The sequence below is a fragment of the Paramormyrops kingsleyae genome, chromosome 9, assembly GCF_048594095.1.
Source record: "Paramormyrops kingsleyae isolate MSU_618 chromosome 9, PKINGS_0.4, whole genome shotgun sequence".
Classification (NCBI taxonomy): Eukaryota; Metazoa; Chordata; class Actinopteri; order Osteoglossiformes; family Mormyridae; genus Paramormyrops; species Paramormyrops kingsleyae.
In genome coordinates, this window is record NC_132805.1 from 32,811,483 (window position 1) to 32,834,094 (window position 22,612).

Below are 22,612 nucleotides of genomic sequence, written 5' to 3' on the forward strand. Positions count from 1 at the left end.
AGTGTAAAGTAATTTAGTTCAAAGAGGGCCGAGCTCGCCGCTGATTGGCCGCGCTATTCCGAGCGCGTCGCGCTGATAGGCTTAATTAGAACAGGTAAGACCCGCCTTACCTGTAACGCGCACGAAAGGTAAAGCGCGTTCTTGCGTAAAGGGGGTAGCCGTGACCAAATGACCCATTGCCTGCGCTATATTTATTATGTTCCAACAGTTAAATAATGGGTCTGAATGTTCCAGAATCGGTTCAAGGTATTAGTTTTATGTACGTGCATGCTTCATGAGGTTATCGCTCCGCTTCATTTTGTCTGCGGCACTCGATAATAACATCGCGTTTGGCGATTAATATGATTGATTTACCCTCCATGTTTACCATTAAACGTGCGACAGGCCAAATAATTTTTTGTGCATTTAGTTTTATGGTGGACAGCTGAAGTCAACTTGTGCTGGGGTTGTTGTTTTTCACGTTAAGCCTCTCCGCAATTTTCTTTTGACTACACGTGCTTTTGTTATAGGTCATTTCTGAAGTAAGGCGGTGAGTAATCTATTGACATGATGACATTGTCCTCCTAAGCGAACCTATTGTAAGGATAATCTTAGGTTCTTTAACTTCCTGCTGCCAGATAACCAGTTGTATAAATCATTTAGCTTTTCTCCAGTGTTACCTCCATATTAATTGGCTATTTTAAGTACTTAGCCATATATTAAATTATATATTCTTTTTCATAGCGCCTGACTGTTTCGTCATTCACGAGTAATAGAATATCCTGGCTCCCACTGTGGACAGCTTCTGTTTGGGGGGGGGGGGTGTTCTGAGGACACCCCTCCAATACAGATATGCTGGGAGATAAAATCTGCAGAGCCAACCTGCTTTTAAACAGACATGCTTTTGTTGGCTGGATAAAGCAGACAGACAATCACTTTTCAATACCCTGATAGCGTGATGTGAATGCCTCTCAAACATTGTTATTTATAATACCGATCAAAAATGTCCTGCGGTAAGTGCCCGTCAATTGATTTATGATATTTGAACAGCAGTGACAACCTGTGCACATATTCTTTCCATATTGCACTATAGGGTGTTTCAGTATTTACATATGTGCAGGAGGGGTTGGGGGGGGGGACAGTCATGATAAATAACCTGCATAGAAAGCAGTCGCATGCAGTCAGTGTGTGGTGTGTGTCTGCGTCTCTGTGACAAGCGTGGATCTTTTTTTTCCCCCCTGTAATTTGTAGAAGGGAGTGTCCTGGCTTTTCAGTGTTCCATGAACGGTGGCTATTAGACAAACAGGCGGGGCCCACGTTCCCAGGGCTGATGCTATTGCTCATCCCAGGTGGATTTGCAGCCTAATGCAGAGATGAAGATGACGGCATTGGGAAACCGTCAGCCTCACAAAGGTTTTCTCTGGGCTAAATCTGCCGCAGCTTAACTTGGCAGGACGGGGTAGTGCTGGACTGAGCCGGGCTGAGCTCAGCCGGGCCAGGCCTGCTTGGCGGGATGAGAACGTTGGGGGTTTGGGTAGTAGATCCAGGTCAGATGCAGTTACAGAACGTGCCGGTCCAGTTTCTTCTCACGGTGCTCGGGGACAGTGAGTAAGAGGCTGTTTCGCATGTCTGGGTTATGATGAGGCAGTAGGTTTCTGCGTGGACCTGTTCGCCAGTTCTGGGTTCTTCCCCAGGGTGGGATGCTCGTACTTGTTTTTTCCCGCATCTGCCTTGTCTTCAGAAGAACACCTTCACTCACTGTCTAGTGGCGACAGGGATGACCGACAGCAGGTGCCAGATCCCACTGACACTAAAATGGCTTGTGTTGGCATACAGAACGTTTTGCGCAACAAACACAAAGTTTCCAGTGTTTCTTTGTGCGCACCTGGGATTTCATGGGAAAGGAGCTGCCTGTCCAGGCCTGTCCCTCCAGTGCTCCCCCGCACACAATGGCGAGGGCCTGAGCGACTAGCGGGCTGGAATGCAGCTGCTCTTGGGTCCATGCCGTGCATATCGCCCATACCTGGCCGGGAGGCTGAGGGCCGCGGTGAGGAGAGAGAGGCCAAGGAGAATGCAGGACTCGCATTCCTGAAGGCCTTAAAGGTACAGCAGCACTCCTGGGAGAGGGGGGAGGTGGCACTTAAAAGATAATCTAACTATGATGTTGTTACTGTGAAAGAAGGGCGTGAATGGAGCTACTGGAAAGTTCTGGAGAGACCATCTTCACGGGTGGCAGGACAGGCCACGTTTATGAATTTAATTAATTTTTCTTTGCATTTCAGGTTCATTGCAAGATGACCAGGTACATTATTTTCATTGTTTCACCCAATGGCACATGCTGTAATTAAACTGAAAGTTAACTGTCGCTCTTGTTTACAGTACATTGGTTCTGTGATGTTTTTTTTTTTTTTTTCCTTCTTTTTTGTAACCAAACAAGTTTGACAACCCGCGTGTTCTGTGAGAAAAGCGGAATCTGCAGGGCAGCGCCCCAGAACAGCGTGTCCCTTCACGCCGGCGCTCCTGTGTCAGCTGACGCGGCCCCTCCCACTCGGCATGCCGTTCGAAATGCGCGGGGCGTGCACCTACCAGGTCAGTGGCATAGCATCAACACTAAACGGCACTGAAGGCGGTCGCATTCAAAAAAAACCACCAAAAAATGTCAAGGCAAATGGGGTTTGACTTTCAGTGTTCCTGCAAAGCAGTTTGTCCTTTCACTGCACAATATTGTGCTCGATAATATTGTGAATCTTTCGAGTGAATCAGCTGCGGCAGTGTCAGCAGGCCCGTTTTGGTCCTCTCACTACCATCGCTAACAAACCCGTTTTTAACATGCGACGGTTCATACAATTCAGCGCATGCTTTCCCACAACACAATAGGGTGTTATGTTACAGGCCGCATCTGAAAGCTTCTTTCAGGACAAGCAGACGAGCAAAGGGGCGAATCTCGGGCCGTCTCCGACAAATCCTGCCTTTTTACGGAGACAAAGGAGACCCGGATAGAGTTTTCTCCCTACGCCTCTGGCCTGACCGCCACTGGTGAGATTTCCTTTCACGAGCCGCTGGGCCGGACGGCTCTTCCTGAACAGGATATTAACTTCCTTCTCCTCCCGAAAGGGGAGGAAGCACCTCCCTAAAAAGCCCGGAATGGGGAGGGCACTGCCCGGGGAGGGAGTATTAGCCAGGAAGACACTGAGATACTGTAGGAAATGGGGGCGATTTTGCATTCCGCGATCAGCAGTATAAATGTGCACGTCGCCCCTCCTAGATCCGCTCCCAGCTGTTTATTTATTTATTTATTTTTAACCAGCTTGAATTTCTGTGTCTGACCTGACCAGAACACCCCCCCCCCCCCCCCCCCCCGTACTGCCACTTGCTGTCACCGAGGGTATATTGGTGCCAGTGTGGCAACCGGCCAACCGCAGGTCTGTTCAAAAGTCACCTTCCTCTCCCTCCCCCACCCCCTCCCCCCCTCCCCCCCATGTGGCTGTGGAATTCTGGGACGCCGTGGAAAAGGTGGCGTGGTCTCTGCCTGAAGACGTCTGCCGATGTTTGCCAAGTAGGAGTGACCCACGTTCACCTAAACAACAGACAGAATTCTGTCAACTGTTGGATTATTATTATTTATTTTTTAACACAAGTGTGTACATGTGCCTGTGTGTGTGTGTGTGTGTGGGGGGGGGGGGGTTGAGATGTACAGCCACGCAGGAAAAAGCGGTTGCAAAGACTGCGTATGTGAGACAAGAAGCAGAGCCTTTCTTTGTCTTTAATCGTCATGGAGCTCCCCTGGGGGGAGGGGGGGGGGGGGCAGTCCTTCACAGAGTACGGCAGGAATTTTCCCCTTTTTTCTGAAGTGAAGAAACTGAATCCTTCACGTTGCTTTGAAAGTGTTCTCACAATGATAGCATTTCATTTTTATGAAAGGGTTGCGGACAGAGTGCCAGATGTGATCGGTGCACATATAGAAATCTTAACCATGTTAAATACACCTTAATACAGTATTGTGCCTTGTATTAATAAGGAATGACAAAGACGGCTGTAATGTTAGCTGTGGTCGTGATTAGGGGCCCCATACTTGTAGGGAGACCCCTACTGTTTGACACTTGAAATGTTTCAGTTTTACTGCTACAACAGCATTTACAAAATTGGACGGTAGGAATAAACACAAGCCTTCAGGTCCAGAGGCCTGGAAGGCTTCCTTATTATTACACCGTATAATTATCTGCAGAAACAAGGAAAGACTTTATCAATGGATGTGTACTAGGGCTAATCCTGTGCCTTTCCAAAATGCAGAAGTAGACATCTGTGAGATTATTTAATGTCAGATAATCCATTTGTATTGTTCTCTGTCACATCAAATCAGGTTCTGTGCCAATACAATATTGAGGTGTGGTGTCTGCCAAGTCCTTCATGGAGTGATAGAAGGGTCTGTAAAGGCACAGGGACACGCAGGTATCGCAGTGCTTCACCTGGCTGTCTCCATGGCGATGGGTTGTCAGTCAGTCAGCCCGAGCGTTCTCACCCTTCCTCCTTTCGTTTCACTGGCTCCCTGTCGGCGCTCACATCAAATTCAAGTCCTTGGTGCTAATTCACAGATCCATCAATGGACAGGCACCCATCTCCATCATAAGGCTCCTCAAGCCCTACATCCCATCTCGCGCCCTTCTGCCAGCAACCTGCCACCGCTTGGAGCTCCATTCCACCACGTGAGGAGTGTCACTCCAGATGGTTCTCCTGTGTGGTCCTCCAATGGTGGACTGAGCTGCTTGAACCTTCAAGAAACACCACAAGACCCATCTGTTCCAGGAACACCCCATCTAGCCTGATGCCTCTTTACATTCTTTGAATGTTCTTATGTTGCACTTCTGGTCCTTGAATAGTCTTATTAGGATGTTGCTTTGTTGTTGTGTATCTCCTGCTCTGAAGCTGCTTACACTTGTACCTGGGCATTGATTGGAAGCTCCGCCTACCTGCACTAATGCCTGTTGACTCCTTGACAGCAGCTATCCTTGAACCATCTGCCTCACAAGTTGCATTGGACAAAAGCATCTGGTTAATATACAAAATGTGGTTTTTTTTTGTATGTGGGATAATCAATTCAGGAAATCGAACAGGTAAATTCTGGCTTCCAGTTGAGTGGAAATTTCTAGCTGGGAATATATTGTAGGTATGAGCAATGCTAACAACTCCACACACGAGGATGCAAAAAGCACATTAGTGCTTATGATTTACATTCTGCAGGAAGTCTGGGAATGAAATGGGGGGGGGGGGGGGGTGTCATCAGCCAGAGCTGCCGGTTCTCCTGTAGCTATGGAAAAGAGATGGTGAAGAATAAAAGGCTGTTGTTCTCATCCGTTAACATAAAAAGTCCACACCTTGTTCTCAGGTGAATAACAGGTAGTGTGGGTTGATGCAGCAGAGGAAGTGTGACTCTTTGATGAATTTGTGTTTTGATCTGCCTCAGGAGGTCCTGCTGACCTTCAGTGCCACATCACATTGCTCTGCGTCCCCCTGGGCTTCCATCTTTGCTGCTCCACAGATATTTCACACTTGAAGCAAACAAAACATCCTTTTCACTGAAAAAACACTCTTCTGTGCTCTTTATTCCAAGCTTGATTAAAATGTTAAATGCTGTGAATTTCTGAATATGTCAAATACTTTTTTTTTAACATCTGTTTGGGCTGGGATGTAGTTCTTGCTGAAAACTACTGTAAATTACCCCCGACCATATATACTCTGTCACAGTCCATCTTTAACTCTGTCATTTTTGTCTCTTCTTTATGGGCCAATGGAGTTTGCAGACGTTACTAGAACAGCCCCTTAAAGCACCACCGTAGGGCCGAGCTGTCGGTGGAATCAAGTTTATGGAGGAATAATGAGAATTTTAAAGGAATCAAGCCCAACACTCTCTGGAGAATGTTGTAGCCAACACCAATCCATCCACCCATCTATCGATCATCTATCTATCAAAAATCACTTTTAAAAGATAATGTAAAAAAAAATCAGGAGAAACCCTTCAAAATTAATTTTAATATTGTTGTTGCATCAAATTTGTAGTTTTTTTATGTCTGAAGTTTTGGCACATTTCAGAGCCCGCGGTCCGGATCAGCCCGTAGAACCTGCAATGCCAGGTGAGCCCAGACACAGCGGAGACTCTGCAGCGAAATCAAGACCTGACTCAAAAGCTGCAGGGACAGACCGCAGGAAGACCACACCTCCGCCGGGAAGCGTGTGGGTTCCGTTCAGTATGAAATGGAACCACTGCACTCTGGTTGCGAGGGAGAATAAGCAATGGAACATGAAGAAGTACTTCATAATAAAGGAGAATTAGTGCCCGGACCTCATCACCAGCCCGGGCTGCCCCTGGCATGCGTGCCCACGGCCGTCACCACACGTCTGCCATAGCTCAAGCCTGGCACCAGCAGGTGTGCCCGCTACACCCTCCCTACTAGCCCCCAGGCACGCAAAAACAAAGAAAACCTTGTGTATGATTGTGTGCGAATGAGTATACATGTACATGCCCTGTGATGGACCGAGGTGTGTCCTGGTCTGGTGCACTATGCTGCCTGCGATTGGCTCCAGGCCTTACCACATGACACTGACCAGAATTTGCAGTTAAAAGATGGATGGAGAGATGGATGTATTGGTTAATGTGACCCGTGCCCATCTAGCAGAGTCAGTAAATTTGACACCACATAAAACATTTACTAAAGCTAATTAAGAGCCCAGCTGCCCTGTGAATTTATAGACTACTTCCTTCCGGTGACCTCTTCCACACATGTACTATAAATAACAGTGGCATGTCTGGGGAAGAGAGTGACCCAGATTTGTGTGTGGAGATTGAATCATGTCACCAGCGTTGTATTTGGGCTGGGGGGTCAGAGTCATGCTTCTCCAATTGATTATTTTATATCTAATTAGGGACGATGATGTAAGATTGTATATATACATGCTCATGGCCAACTTGGGTAATGGATTCTGTGATCGACAATTTTTTTCACCGCAAGCCTCCTGTCAACAAGTTTCACCGTATCATCCTTGTCAGCCCCCACCCCGTTTGACAACTTATACTATATCCCCCCTCCCCCCTGGGGGGTAGGGGGTTCTCTGACCATGTTAATGTGCCTCTGCAGAAAGGTGAATTTTTGGAGAACAGTGTTCAAGTAAATAGTTTGTCCTCACTTTTACTGGAGTGGAGCATGCATTTACATGGTTTGTCCTCCGGGGGAGCTATGACCAAGCTGCTCCGTTATTGGTTAGGAAGAGATGCTGATTTGCCTGCTGTTTACCTTAAGGGATTATTTCATACCCACAGGTGATACACAACCTTTGTTATACACAGTAGTGCCTCTATTCTTTCAAATGTGTGGGATTTGTTTCTAAAGACATCGGCCGTAAAGGTAACATTTACTGCATGTTTCCAGCACTAACAAGCAATAAACAAAGACACGGTTGTTTGCCTATTTTTAATGAATGCAGCTAAAGCTACTTAATATCCAGGCATTGTGAACAGCAAACTGCTGTATTCCAGTATTTATAGCTCTGTTCTCTTGTGTTTACAGTGCCCATACAGTATAGGAAAGTCCATTCCAGTGTGGGCAGGGCTGGGCCACAACTGGGAACTGGTTCCCAAGTGACAGGAATGCCTCAGAGACAAGAACCTTTTCTAATCTCTGCAGGTCAAATGAAAAAGAAATCAATTAACAAGATATAAATGTTCTCACATGCACAAAAAAAAATCCTGGAAGAAGGTACCAATTTCTACCTTTGAGGGTAAATGTGTTTGTCACTGGAGCTGTACCTTAGTAAATGTACCTTTTAAGGTATAGAAATGGACTTTGAAGAACGTTTTTTTTTCTGACAGTGTAGTAAAGAAGTAGTATTACTCTCATATAGTGATATCTTTAAATATATTTCATGATTAATATTTAATTAAATGTATATGTAAACATTCCTTTCAGCCTGGGTTCCAGTCTCCCTGTATTCAGAAAGACCCCCTGAGCCCTTCATGTATCTTTCTGGCTACAGCTCTTAGTGAAAGTGCATCCTTACCTATATGTACTTTTTACAATTGTCAAGCATCAGCACGCTTGTGGTTCCCCCGGATTCACATGACAGATGAGGGAAATCCATGGCGGATATGATAAGTTATCAGATGTTCCATGTTGTTTTGTTTTTTTTTTTTAAGAAATCCTGTAACACGAAAATATGTTTTCTCTCTATATATTAAAATATTTGCCAAAAAATGGCACTTTTCTCTCATAATACCAATGCAACCTGTAAGCACCACTGCATATACGTAATGACAAGGGATGAATTATTATTTACTGATTATGAATACACTAAGCATTTCCCTTTCATGACCTTCCACTACATTAGGGAGATCAGCAGTATTATATTGCACAGTCCGGTCGATAAAATAATGGCATATAACAAAATAATTATTAATTAAATAACCGTATAATTAAGTGCCTAAAAGAAACTGCTAAAATGAGACTTAACAGCTTTGTTGATCATTTGAATTGAATTTGAATTTAATATTTTTAGTTTGTTGTTGCTGGTGCTTGCGGATTCAAACAGGGCTAAATAAAAGTAGTGGAAAAAGTCAAGACAGATTTTCATTCAATAATGCTATGCTATGCTATGTCACTGGTACATTGGATGGTGGTAGATTTTAACTACTACCTACCACCCACCATTTTCACTGTGCGATTATCTCCGCGATTATTTAACTTATCAACCATGATTTTGACTTTAACTTCAAGAGATAGTCGTTTTAATGTTTTTGTGGATTTCTCTTTTGTTTCCGTGTTTTCCAACACATCGCAGTGCAACACATGACTAGTGTCTCGGAAATAAACATCGCTGTTTTCATTTAATTACCGGAGGTGCCGTAGCGACTGAATTGAACGCCTGTGCTCTGAAGCAGACGCTAACAGCCCCTTGGTGACAGAGGACTAAAATTCATTCGAAGAACAAAAGTCGGGAAATATTCAGAATCTAATTATCATCTATTGGAAAATTAACGGCCCATGGAAACTTAGAACTGACCCGAAGGCAACACGGTTTGATTAATAACATGCCGTGTATTACTGAAAGCACTGAAGCCTGTAGTGTGAGTGTCTGAATTGCCTGTGGGTGCTATTTCTTCTGTCTGTCAAAAGAATAATGTCCCGTTCCTGCAGCTATAAAAAGGGAAAAAAACAAATCAGGAGCGTAACTAAAGCCACCCTCTCAGAAGAGGCTGCTGTAGTTATAACCTTGAGTAATCTGCCATCTGGTGGACACTGAGAGCGTAGCAAGCCAATTCACTGTATTCAATCAAACCGACGACGGCCAGACTGTTTCCGGTGCTAACGCCACACCCTCGTAATCTGAAATGCAGTTGAATGGATGACAACCATCATCTGACCACTCGTCCTGGTCAAAGTCGCTGGGGGGCAGCATAGAGCGTAAAGCAGAGCGGAACCCAGCTAACTCAGTAATTGAGTTTGTTGTGGTCTCAGGTTGCCATCTATCGGTTATTTTCCCTTTTGAATTACAAGCGGGAAGATTTTTAAGAACTTTAAACAAGTTGAAGCTTTAATATTATGGAAACAACAACCCTAATAAGCAGGAAATACAATTATTGTATTATTCCTCTGGAGCGCTAATCTTGCTATAGCTAAATTAAATTAACTGGTAATTTGTTAACATGCAGCTTTACCTAAATTTTTTTATTCGTTGGTTGGCCTGGTACCTCAGTGGGTAGCCCTCTCCTCCCGGGCCGGGAGTTCACAGTTTACCTGCCAGGCTCTGTGTATGAGGAATGTCTCCCCTGGGGTGTGTGAATTCACTCTGAATATTACAATTTGCCCCCACAGTTCAAATACATAAACATAGGGGAATTAGCATACCTAAATATATATACATACTGTATATATACACATACACACAAGGGCATAATTTTGAGTTGAGCATAGAGGGGTTGAGGTCTCCAGAGGATCCAGGAGGTTGTATTGGCTGGTTTTGATTATTAGGGGGGTTACAACCCCCCCATAATTTACGCCTATGCATACACACTACACACACACACACATACACACATAGTGTGTCAGATTGTCCAATCTGCCATGGACTGGTTCCTTATCCAGGGTGGTACTGAAATGTTTTGATGTCACATGAATCTCAGTAATTTCTTATTCAGTTACTTAATACACTATATTGCCAAAAGTATTGGGACACCTGCCTTTACACATACATGAACTTTAATAACATCCCATTCTTAATACATAAACTTTAATATGGAGTTGGCCCACCCTTTGCAGGTATAACAGCTTCAACTCTTCTGGGAAGGCTGTCCACAAGGTTTAGGAGTGTGTTTATGGGAATTTTTGAACATTCTTCCTGGAGAGCATTTGTGAGGTCAGGCACTGATGTTGGACGAGAAGGCCTGGCTCACAGACTCCGCTCTAATTCATCCCGAAGGTGTGCTCTCGGGTTGAGGACAGGGCTCTGTGCAGGCCAGTCAGGTTCCTCCACACCAGAGTCGCTCACCCATGTCCTTATGGACCTTGCTTTGTGCACTGGTGCACAGTCATGTTGGAACAGGAAGGGTCCATCCCCAAACTGTTCCCACAAAGTTGGGAGCATGAAATTGTCCAAAATGGCTCTCAGTGCTGCAGTTCCTTTCATTGGAACTAAGGGGCCAAGCCCAACAACTGAAAAACAATCCCACACCATAATCCCCCCCCACCAAACTACACTTGGCACAATGCAGTCAGGCAAGTACCGTTCTCCTGGCAACCGCCAAACCCAGACTCGTCCATCGTACTGCCAGACAGAGAAGCGTGATTCGTCACTGCAGAGAACACGTCTCCACTGCTCTAGAGTCCAGTGGCGGTGTGCTTTACACCACTGCATCTGATGCTTTGCATTGCACTTGGTGATGTAAGGCTTGGATGCAGTTGTTTGGCCATGAAAACCCATTCCATGAAGTTCCCTAACCACTGTTCCTGAGCTAGGCCACACGAATATAATATTTTTTATAAATAACAGATATTATTTGTGTTATGACTCCCACTATAATGAGATTATGTAGATAAAAATGACAGATATAAAAGTAGCACCACGAGGTTGTATACATGACATTGCCTTAATCGTCGCGAATGTTGCGCGTCCATGCGAGATTTGCAATCGCAGGGGAGGAGGGGGTCTCGACTTGGGTGGGGGGGGGGGGCACAGGCCCGGGGCGTTCGCCCTGGCTGCCACGCCTACCAGTCTGCCCCTGCTTCCAGTCAAGGTGTTTAGGGTATGTCTACACGTCTGCTGTATTTAAAAATAAACCTGTAAGATAAGCAACTACAGCCACATGCACGTCGCCGCAGCCAGGAGCCGAATGTCAAGCGGGAGGGGTTTCTAACCGTTATCATCTAATACCCCAACTCTATCTAAAAGCCCCTCCTACCCTCGGGATAACCCCCCACCCCCCTCGACATTGCCCCTCCCACTCTACCCTTGGCTCCAGGCTGCAGCGATATACGCTTGACTTCAGCGCTGTTTAAAATGTATGTTGAGATAATTCTTTTATGAATATTCAGCGGGACATAGATAAATCTGTTTCTCCCTGTTTATGTAATAAAATGTGGGTTTTATTTTTTTTTTAAAGAACTGCTTATGGTTTTGTTTAGCTACTGGATCTCACAATGCACCCATTAATGCTACAAAAAAAACTTTATACAAACAATTAAGGATGAATCAATTACAGTTGTCAACAGAATAGCGTGGGAGCGCGTCCCTTTAGGTAGAGCTACTCCTGACTGCTGTACTTCCACAGGGAAGGGTGGCTTAGCAGCTTATAAATCAGAAAGTACACGTAATCATTCAGAAAGGCAGATTTACAAACACAAAAGAAGCGTCGGTCAATAAATGTGTTACACGCTGAAGACATTTTAATAACAAGCGTGCTGATCAGCTTGATACCGCCAGTGTAGTTCAACCCAACTCCAGGGCTCGGAACCCGTGAGTTACGTAACCCGGGGCTGGGAGGGGGCTCCCGGAGCCAGTGATCGCGCAGAGGAAGAGCTGCCGCCTACCTTTCCTCTTGGGGAAGTGGAAGTCATTGGCCCCACCGGCCGCCGAGCGGAGACTTGCGCAGCAGCTCGCAGACGCCGACAAAAGGCACCGCGGCCGCTGGCGTCTGGCTCTTTGGTGGTAGTCGGAAGCAGGAGTCTGCTTTGGTCGGATTTTGACTACGAAAATAAGAGAAAAAAAATCTTATTACGCCTTATTAACAGATCCGCTTATTGTAAGCCCACAGGTAAGTCAGTCTGTTACGCCTGTAAACGTATTTGAAGTTGAAAGTGGATGTTGCTACATTTGTTGCGACTAATAAAAACGGAAACATTTACGATCGGAAATCGCAAAGGAAAAGCCTTAATTATATAGCAATATTATCGCGGTATCGCATGGAACAGAAAGTGCTGGCTGGCACGGTGAACACGGTGTGTGGAGCCGGGATCTGGACGGTGCGTCGGGCGCCTGTTTTATCCAGAATCCTCCGGTTAACCAGCTTTTTAGAAGCTGATCTCGGAGTAAAACGCACTTCCACGGTCATCGCGCTTTTTATTCGACTTCGCGGGGGGTTTCAGAAATCGAAGTCTGTCGTGGTCAGTGCGGTGCCCTAGCCGGTGGATTTATTATTAGCTGTATAGGTATTCGGTTTCTACCCTCCAGATAACTGCTACGATCTGGGATTGCTGGGTAGCCGTTGCTGTGCTTGGGGGATACAGTCTGCTGGAGCAGTGGATCGTTTTCGCCTGAAATCAGAGTCCGGGGTGTTTTGCGGTCACATCTCCTCGTCTGCGGACTGTCAGGTTTCACGCAGCGGAGGAATGACCCGCAGCATGGATCTGCGGAAAGCATGGCCGCTGGCGGCTCTGTTGACCTTTTCGAAAGCGTGCCTAGTCGTCCGGATACGGCTGGTATATTCCAGTCTGGCTGGAATTTTTAAAACTAACCCGCCGCTTTGAAATGTATAGGAACTGGCTTTATATGGTTCGTGTGCTTTTGGGGGGAGGTGTCCGGCTTGTTAGGCGTGCCTTATGTTCGCGCAGGAGGCGTGTAGAGCGTTTTTATTGACTGATCAGCTTTAACAAGCATGCCATATGAAATGAGTTGCATTACATGTTAGAAGTATCATTTACATAAGTCTGTATAGTTAGTAATTCCTCGTGCACCCGGGATGCACATGTGTCGTGTAGCTTTTGGTGATTTTATATACTGGGGGGTTGTGGTGTCAACGGTGTGCTCATTGATTTAATTTCTCAAACCACTTTTTGACCTGTCCGCTCCTCATCATGTCCAGGTGATTAAGCGACCCATTTTCTTTGTGTGATTTGTTGGCTTCCTTCTGGGAAATATCAGAGATTAATTGCCTTCTTTAAATGTCCTAAATAACTGCGATTAACCTAATTCACAAGTCGCCTTAGCGGAGAGTCAGCCGAAGCCGTACCTTTCCATGTGTAATGTTACTGGAAGTGGACGGTTTGAAGGTGATTATGGTAAGAGATAAGAGTTAAGCAACGTAACACGTCACACCTGTGCAAATGTGGAAAAGTCACACCATCACAAGGCAGCTGTACTTGATATGTTTCCCCACTGGACTGAGAGTGTAGCCTCTTTGAAGGCCTTCTGTGCATCAAAGGTAAAACTGACCTCAAGCTGGTAGGTTTTCCTCTGAGTTTTCTGCTAGTTAAATGAATGTGTTTGGCAATATAGCTCAGACTCAGACCGTACACCAGTTACAGTCATCTCTTCTGACCTCTCTGATCCTTACTAGAGATGACCTAATGCAGTGGTGTCAAACTGCAGTCCTGGGGGGCCGTAGTCCTGTGTAGCTTAGTTCTTTCCCTGTTCCACCATAAATGATTCAGCTCAAGAGCTGTGTGGTAATTAGCACAAGGAGTTGAATCAGGTGCGTTAAATGAGGGGAAACCCAAAAATGTGCAGGGCTTCGGCCCCCCAGGGCTGAAGTCTGATGCCCGTGACCTAAAGGGTGAAAGGTCAGGGCCCCTGTGGGATTGTTTGTCTGCTGGGCAGAATGTCTTCAAACTGGAGGCTGAATGTACACAAAGACTAGGCTGGTGACTTGTAACTGTTAATTCCACCTATGGTTAATATATACGCTAGAGCAGTGTTTCTCAAACCAGTCCCTAGACAGTCCACATTTTTGCTTCCTCCCAACTCCCAGAGCAAAAATGAAGAGAACATCAGGAGAAATGAGAGAACATCCAGTGAATATATTGCCAAATGAGAGTGACAAGTTTACTAAAGAGTAGTATAGTCAGTATAGTCAGGGACACTTTTCTGTGCTTGCACATGTCTCCCTGGGTTTATTGTCATGCTGGTGTGTAATTTACACCTTTCCTTGTGCTCCTGCTCGCCCAGTAGCCATGGCCCGCGGGCACCAGAAGATTCAGTCCCAGCAGAAGAACGCCAAGAAACAGGCTGAGGCCAAGAAGAGCAAAGGTCACGACCAGAAAGCGGCAGCCAAGGTGGCCCTGGTGTACACCTGCGCCGTGTGTCGGGTGAGGCGCCCCATCCCAGCCACCTCCACCAGAAACAGCCACTCTACCATCCTGGATAAGCGTGTTCTTCTAGATGCTTTTTGAGATGACTTTGGTGTCTGGGTGCTGTAGTGGTGATTTCGCAGAATAACCAATATCAATAGCGTTCATGCGTGAAATACAGCAAACAAAACCCATAATTTATGCGCTAAGAGCTTTTGAAATTAGACCAACCTCAGCTGAGCTCTTTCTCCTCCCACCAGACACAAATGCCTGATCCAAAGACCTTCAAGCAGCACTTTGAAAGCAAGCACCCAAAGTCCCCCTTGCCCCCAGAACTTGTGGGTGTGGAGGCGTGAGAGGGTGGCTGTGCCGGGATGTCATCACAGGGGCCATGGGCTGCCTGTCCTTATCCTCCAGGTGTCGGTGGCACCTCCAGCCATCCAGGACCCCTGCAGTCCATGAACCGGCCTGGTGACGACCATCTTGTCTCACTACTGTATGACTATACAATCAGATCGTTGCTTGAAAATGATCTCCACCTATTGTCCACAGTCCAGTGCAAAAAATAACAAATGTTAAGGGAAAATTAGCTGTCTTAAAAAGTTAGTTTCCATTAAAGCGCTCTTTGTTTCTTTGCAGTCAAGGGGGTATTTCAGGACATTTGAATGGTGCATTTCAGTACAGAAGGCTTCCTAAATTGTCGGGTATTCTGATACAGGAGTTCTGTATAGCAGTTCTTGGTTCGCGTTTTAGTTCTTTTCCCTCTCGGCTTAAAGGTTCTGCTTTTTTCTGCTGTGGGGACTTTTTTTTTTTTTAACGCTTTAACAAATGTCTGCTGTGTAGAATATTACACGCAAGTAAATGATCATGCCTTTAAAGTTGCAGCCCAAATCAGGAAGTTGGGTTGCGTAAAATTTGGGGTGCTATAGACCCCCCCCCCCCCCCCCTGTTAGTGTTCTCTGTTTGCTGTCCTGGCTTCTAAATAATTACTGTGATGTGTGCGTGCGCATCTGGTTTGGTAGAGCTGCCATTCTTTTTTTAATAGTTCAGTAGCTGTGATTATTTTATTATTTTGGTGGTAAGCTGCTAATATGAGTGATTGGGGTAAATTGAGAGGTTCCTGTCTCTAGCTGTGTGCATTTCTCTTCCACAATGAACCACTGGTATATGGCAACAATGCTCTCTCTCAGAAGACTGGTCTGTTTATTGCAAACCTTTTATACATTTGTATTTTTGCCCCAATGATGTAATATAACATTTTAATAAAATATTAATTTGATTTAATGGTCTGTTTCGTTCAGCAGGTTCAGGATTCCAAATTTTGACAACTAGCTTTCAAATTTTGCTTTCACTAATGAATTCATTTAATAGATAAAGCGTATGTTTTGTGCCATACTTTATGTGTTATGTATAACTTAAATCTACTCAGATAAAATGGCAGTTACCAAATACTCATAGAGGTTGGTGTGTGTGCGCCTGTATGTATTAAAAGGATGGGAAATAATCTTTTTAAAGCACAACCTTAATTTTGAAATCAACACATTATTTCTTTGATCAAATTAACTCATGCAGCATTTTGATATTCAAATGGGATGATAGTGTAAATGTAAAAGTTTTAATGTTAAGTGTGATTTTTCTGTAATTACCAGTAGTCACAATCAATATACTTATTTTTAACAATTCACAGCACTAATATGTATATAATTTTTATTTATGTTGGACAGCTCCAGGTTTATTATGGACTTGTCTTGCTATAACCTCTGTCTCTGTAAAGCAGAGGAGCACATTTTACTGGGCCTAACATGCTGTTGGTGGCCCCCCCCCAGCCCCCTGTTTCATTATGGCACTGCTGACTGGTTGCGCAGCCTCGTTCCTCTGACGTCACCCCCCCAGCGTGGTGCCCAGTGAGAAGGCTCTGAAGCTAATGACAGGGCCCTCGCCCCCCCCCGTCTCTTGTCCCTCTTTCCCACCCTCCCCTACGCGCCCTGCTGTGTACGGGGCTGTTTGGTGTGTGTCGCCTCGCTGGCAGAGTGGAGGTTTTTGACAGGGACCAGCAGTACAGTTGAAGGGAACACCAACCCCCCCCCCCCCCCCACCTGGCCCCAAAAAAAACATAAACCTGATCCTGTCCTGATAAGCTGCTTTCACGAGCTGGTGTGTGTGTCTCCTCAATTAGCTTAAAAAAATCACAAATTATATGAACGGAAAAGAAGAAAGGTGGCTAAATGGATTTTCTTGGGGGGGGGGCGGTGGCGTACAATTCAGAATCTGCATATTAGTGTAACTACGGTCTTGCCAACACTCTCTGGCATGCCTATTATTTATTAATGGGCTTAGTGTCTCACTGAGCCAACTTCCACTCTCCTACCATCAAACCAGTGTGTGTCACAGTGGTGGATCCAGGCACACTGAAGAGAACCAGATTTTAAGAAATAGTCTCATGTCTCTGCAGCTGCCATCCGACATTCCGAGGGCCTGGCAGCGCCATCCGGACAGATGGGCCTTGGAGAAGGTCCCCTGTGTAATGAGGGGACGTGTCTGTGAGCCTTCAGCTGACGTAGCTGAATTAACAGCTAGAGGACGCCTGGACAAGTCACAGCAGGTTAAACCGAGACAGTGAGAAGATGCAAATGGACTGACAGAATGAGGACAAGGGGATTCAAATGGACTAAGTAAAGACTGGGGTGGGAACTGAGAGCATGGAGACAATCAGAGCAGTGCTGAACATACTCTGGGACATCAAGCACTGCTGATAAACCCTTCAGACTAACACGACCTAAATTTATTAAAACTTGGCTATGTTGACCTGGAAACTTTCAATGAAATGGTTCTCTGAGAGATGATGTAATATAAAAACCCTTAAAGGTGACTTAAGAAGAATAGATGGGAACGCGGGTTTGAAGAAAGGAACTGGTCTGTTTCAAATGACTCTGTGGGCAGCGGTGTCACCTCACGCGAGAGGGGTGGGGGTGTCTGATGGACGCATGTCGCAATGCAATCCAGGCACGAAATTGAAATCTGATGATGATGGGGCCATAGAACTTTATTAATCGCCAAAGGAAACTGCAAGAGAAGAATGTGATGATTTAAAGGCGAAACAAAAAACACTTAAACATTGATGAAAATCATGCAGCCCCTAATAGCAGCTGCTGCCCACAATGCCAGACATATAACATAATATCTGAAATTCAGTGATTTCTTGAATTCATGAAATCATGCCAGCTATCACACTAAAGCACTGCTATATAACACATTGAGGACCCCTTGTAATTGAAATCAACTTACAAGCAAACACAGCGGCAGCATGGTGATGCGGTGGTTGGTGCTGTTGCCTCACAACTCTGGGACCAGGGATTAAGTCTCCACCAGGGTTCCATGTGTGGTGCAGTTTGCATGTTCTCCCCATCTCCTGCTGGGGTTTTCTCTGCGGGCTCCTATTTTCCCCAAAAACTGCCTGAGGCTGATTGGAGTGACCAAATTGCCCATACTGCAGGTGTGCATGTGTGAGTGAATGGTGTGTACTTGTGCCCTGTGATGGGCAGGTGCCCCATCCTGGGTTGTTCCCTGCCTTGTGCCCTGTGATGGGCGGGTGCCCCATCCTGGGTTGTTCTCTGCCTTGTGCCTGTAGCCTCTGAAAGAGGCTCCAGACCCTGAACAGGACAAGTGTTTACAGAAAAAGGATGGATGCAAATGGAGATATCACGGTAGCCTGGCAGGTCCCCTCACCCAGATCGAAGTCATATCCTGAAGAACTAAACCCACTTGGGAGAAGAAACAATTAGCTTGTCAATCCACACACCCTCACTCCCTGCTCCAGAGAACCGATCAAACTGTTTGCCCCAACTCCACAGAGGTAAAATCACCATCACAGCAGGCTGACTTAGGCCCGGTAAGAAGGTAGCTTAGACCACAGCATGAAAGCTCAGTTTCAGGATGACAACACCTTTCGAAGATGTATTTAACCAATGAACCACCGCTTCCGTTTTGTGTTGCATGCACAACAGGAGGTACGTTCTTTTAGCACAACATCTTTCAAAAGAACATTCTAGGTGTGTCATTATATATTTTTAATTTCCCTTTCCAGAAAGAACCTGGTTGGTTTATGGGCACCTGATTGTTTTTTTTTTGTTTTTTTTTTGGGGGGGGGTTAAGTCAATTGTACATCTTGGTAAAGCAAGAAAATAATGAACTGGAAGCGCTGGGTCTGTAGCAAGCTGAGCATGAAAATGCTGCCCACCACTAAAATTACTATCAGGAACGTACTTGGGGGTTTGAAGAGTATCTTCTGATAGGACAGCAGGAAGGAAGGACCATACAAGCTCTCTTACTTAAACAGGAAATTGCTGCTTTTTTGAGCGTGTTGCGCTGTATGTCATGTGACCACATATTCTTAGCTGCCCCACCATGTGCGGCCCTTAGTGTCGTCCTCCCCCAGATACGTCTGGCTTTGCCGGGAGACACAGATCTGGCAGGCAGGTGATGGGGGCGTGATGTGGGCAGATAAGTTGCCGCGGTTTCACAGCGGTCCCGTCCGTGCTGAAACGTTTGAAGTTTCGAGAACTCCCCGGAAGGTCGTGATGTTATGGTGTCTGTGATCTCCCCCTTCACCGCAGCCCTTTCTGGCAGTTTCCTGGAGTAATGGGTGGGATGCCAGCCCATTGCAGGCTATACACATTAATACACTGTGGGTAATCTAGAGAGACCACTTAGCCTAACTGCATGTCTCAGATTGAGAGGAGGACACTGGAGTAACCAGAGGACACCCACATATGGGGAGAATATGCAAACTGCTGAATTAAGATTTTTATTCACCTATTTTAGAATATTTTTTCCCGCCAATGTTACATGACCTTTGACCTAGAGCCCACCGGATCGCAAAGTGCTGAGTTCCTTTTTCTGAATAACAGAACAGTCCTGACAGCTACACAGCAGTGAGTAGTGAAGGGTAAGCATGTCCAGTGAGTTTGAAACAGAAGGACTGGAATGACTGGTTTGGTCAAATGAATCATGCAACATTCTCCTCCCCTTTGCATCTTAAACCTGAGCCATATTGTTGCAGGAAATGTTGAAAAGCATCACAGGAGAGAGCAAAAATCCCAAAGCTGTTCATAAAAATGACACCAGCAAGAAATACTGGAAACATTAAAATGTCATTTGGCTATTAAAAATTCGGGAAAAAATTACAATATAATTATAATGTAAATGTAAGATGTTCCTGCTTAATATCGCAGCAAAATGCTTAAATAGTTGAAAAGCTATGAACTTGTATTTTAAATCTCAGATGTTTACTAGAAGTGTTATAAAGAGATAAATACATTTTCCATGGCAACTTATCTAGTGTGTCACGGTGTCACGGTGACACTTTGAACACGATGCCACTTGAACAGAAGGCACATACCAGGGAATTTTTACAGAGACCAATTCATCTAACCACATCTGAACTGTAGAAGGAAACATAAAGCCAGTGTTTCCCAACTCAGTCCTCGGGAATCCCCAGACAGTCCACGTTTTTGCTTGGGAGCTGGGAGGGAGCAAAAATTTGGGCTGTCTGGCAAGGAGCTGGGAGGGAGCAAAAATGTGGTCCTATAACACTGCCCATGAGTCAGCATGCTAGCATCATGAGGAGATGGAAAGTGATACTGCTTTTTATTGGTGGTATGGTAGGCAAATGTTCTGTGAACTTGTGTGGTGAACTTTGATTACTCTTTTTATACCGTAACAAATAGATGTTTAGACCTTCACAACTGTGGCCTAGTTCCATGGCTCTGAAAATAAAACCATGACAAACTGATTTCTTTGGTGCGGAAAGGGAAAAAAAATAAGAATGAATACTGAATGATTCTGTCCCTATATTTGGAAACAGTCTCCATTCCGTTTCGGTTATGGTCTGTTGGTATAGAAAATGCACTCAATGATCATCCATCCATCTTCCAGTCACTTATCCAGTACAGGGCTGTGGAGCGCCAGGCTGTTCCAGGAGGCACATCACCGGGACACGCACACCAAGGGAGATCTTAAGACACTGTAAGGGGGAAGCTGGTTGCCCAGGGGGACGCCCACATGAGTGCAGAGAGAATAAGCGAATTTCACTCAAGCAAAGTTGGAGGTAGGATTAGACCTGTGAGCCCTGGAGGTGCCAGGCTGAACTACTCACCTCCACACCACCCTGTAAGAATCCGATTTCATGCTTTTCCCTAACCCCAATGATACTTATATAAGCCGATAAAAGCAAAACTGAGGGGTAATATACAAAGATCTCTGTTAATATCTACTGTGCTCCGTACACTTTATGAGATTGAAAAAGTAAATCCTGACTTGATGACCGCTTAGTAAGGTACGCAACTTCTGAAATCAAGTCAAGTGATCCACTTCCAGCATCAGGACGATCTCTGCATTTAGTTGCCCCCCCCCCAAGCAGGTACAAGCGCACAAACCATTATGCCCCTGAAGAACTGCACTGACTAATGTCCCACATATTACATAATGGCTTTGTTAAGCAATGTTTATGCTGGAGAGTAGAACATACTCTACCCTAGGCCAATTCTGTGTCTCTAGGCAACATCCAAGAAGCCCTTTGCATGCGCCCCCCATAACATGAAAACAAGACGTTGGAGCAAATTGCTGTGGGCAGTAAATTTGCATAGCTTGAGGCTTTGAGGACCTGAGACGACGAAGCAAGGAGTCTAGCTATGCCTCAAGTGTTCTTACTTAGATTGATCTCGGTCCTTAGCAACGGTGTGATGTGTAAGTTTGCCGGTTTAAATCGGCCTCGACTTATAGGGTGTGTGATGACATTTTTTAATCTGTTCCTTCATCTGACCTACTGTTTTCTCCCTGATATTCAGGTAGCTCAAAAGATCACTGCATCTCTGCAGTATTATCTGCAGTCCAATGTCCTGACTCACCATTCGCCCACATGCAGCGAGGCACCACACCCCGTCTACATGCCCCACTCTCACGGCATCCTACCCAAAGGTGTGTCATCAGTAGTCAAACAGAGTAGCAATGGCATGAAGAGCGGGGGGGGGGCGCGTTGGGTGTGTGTTTTCCCATGCTCCACTGTGTGCCTCATAGTCATAAAACAGTACAGTGTATATTATCTCAGACTATGACAACCACTGTAGTCATACTCTGGAATTTGGCATGCTTGGGGATGTAAGAAAAATGCTTCCTGTCGACCCCCCCCCCCACCCCCCCCCACATCCCGATGAAGTGAAAACGCAAGCCACCAGAGGTCTCTTAAAGCCCCCAGTATTTAAGGCTATGCTACGTCAGGGCCACCCAGTAGAACACCACTGATTTCAAAGAAGCCTACTGAAATGGGTTACCGACTTAATATTATGGTCTGGATGGAGGCATGTGACAAAGTAAAAAATAGAATCGCCCTCCCCATGGAAACAGGCTGAAAGTGTGCCTGAAAGAGCTGTGCCAGGCAGCCCATGTGCTCCAGTTTGCTTTTACAGCACCAGCTGTATAAACGTACATAGTGATTATTAAATGAAATATCATATCATTTTGAAATTGACTCCATTCGCCTTGCCCAATCTTTGGCTTTTTAGTTTTTCACACACACACACACACACACATGTTGGGTAAACATATCTTTATGGGGACCGATTATTCATTTCTATGGGAAAAATGCTAACGCCAACTATGACAACCTTAACCCCTACCCTGCCCTAACCATAACCATAAGTAACCAAGCAAAATAAAAGAGTTTTTGCATTTTTAGTTTTTTCATTGCAGTGACAGATTTTTATTGAGTTTTTCCTTATGGGGACCAGGGGAAAAAATGGTTATTCATTACGTTGTGGGGACATTGTATCCCCATAAGGTAAGATATACCTGCTCACACACACACACACACACTCACACACAGGTTTGCAATTAACAAAATACAACACTTCTGGGATTTTTAGTTTTTTGATTGCAGTCAAAAATTTGTTAGAAATTTGAGTTTCTCCTTGTGGGGACCGAAAAAATTGTCCCTACAACATAAAAATAACCTACACACACACACCGTGGCTGCTCACACATCACCAGGAATATAAGTATGTGTACTAACGATAAACCTGGCACAGCAAGGG

The 22,612-nt window shown here is 45.3% G+C and overlaps 1 protein-coding gene and 1 long non-coding RNA gene across 6 annotated transcripts; both read left to right on the forward strand.

Annotated features, from left to right (window-relative positions):
* Positions 1-7: 7 nt before the first annotated feature.
* On the forward strand, positions 8-8,095 carry LOC111843665 (uncharacterized). 2 transcript variants are annotated; one of them, XR_002838223.2, is made up of 4 exons: positions 8-2,082; positions 2,262-2,281; positions 2,417-2,568; positions 4,572-8,095. It is a non-coding gene; the product is annotated as an uncharacterized lncRNA (long non-coding RNA). The 2 variants fall into 2 exon arrangements; XR_002838226.2 differs by having other exon boundaries at positions 6,067-8,095.
* A 3,908-nt stretch (positions 8,096-12,003) lies between these two features.
* On the forward strand, positions 12,004-15,804 carry znf706 (zinc finger protein 706). 4 transcript variants are annotated; one of them, XM_023815858.2, is made up of 3 exons: positions 12,004-12,274; positions 14,404-14,543; positions 14,786-15,804. In XM_023815858.2, exons 2-3 carry the CDS (start codon positions 14,409-14,411, stop codon positions 14,879-14,881), a joined length of 231 nt encoding a protein of 76 aa, XP_023671626.1. In that variant the 5' UTR covers positions 12,004-12,274; positions 14,404-14,408; the 3' UTR covers positions 14,882-15,804. The 4 variants fall into 4 exon arrangements, with proteins under 4 accessions (XP_023671626.1, XP_023671598.1, XP_023671609.1 ...); XM_023815830.2 differs by having other exon boundaries at positions 12,141-12,274; positions 14,407-14,543; XM_023815841.2 differs by lacking the exon at positions 12,004-12,274 and adding an exon at positions 12,302-13,680 and having other exon boundaries at positions 14,407-14,543.
* Positions 15,805-22,612: the final 6,808 nt, after the last annotated feature.

Bases quoted from the DNA above. Each gene is read 5' to 3' on its own strand.
- znf706 (XM_023815858.2), top strand. From the start codon at position 14,409: ATGGCCCGCGGGCACCAGAAGATTCAGTCCCAGCAGAAGAACGCCAAG. The intron at 14,544-14,785 runs GTGAGGCGCCCC...TCCTCCCACCAG, and splicing joins ACACCTGCGCCGTGTGTCGG to ACACAAATGCCTGATCCAAA.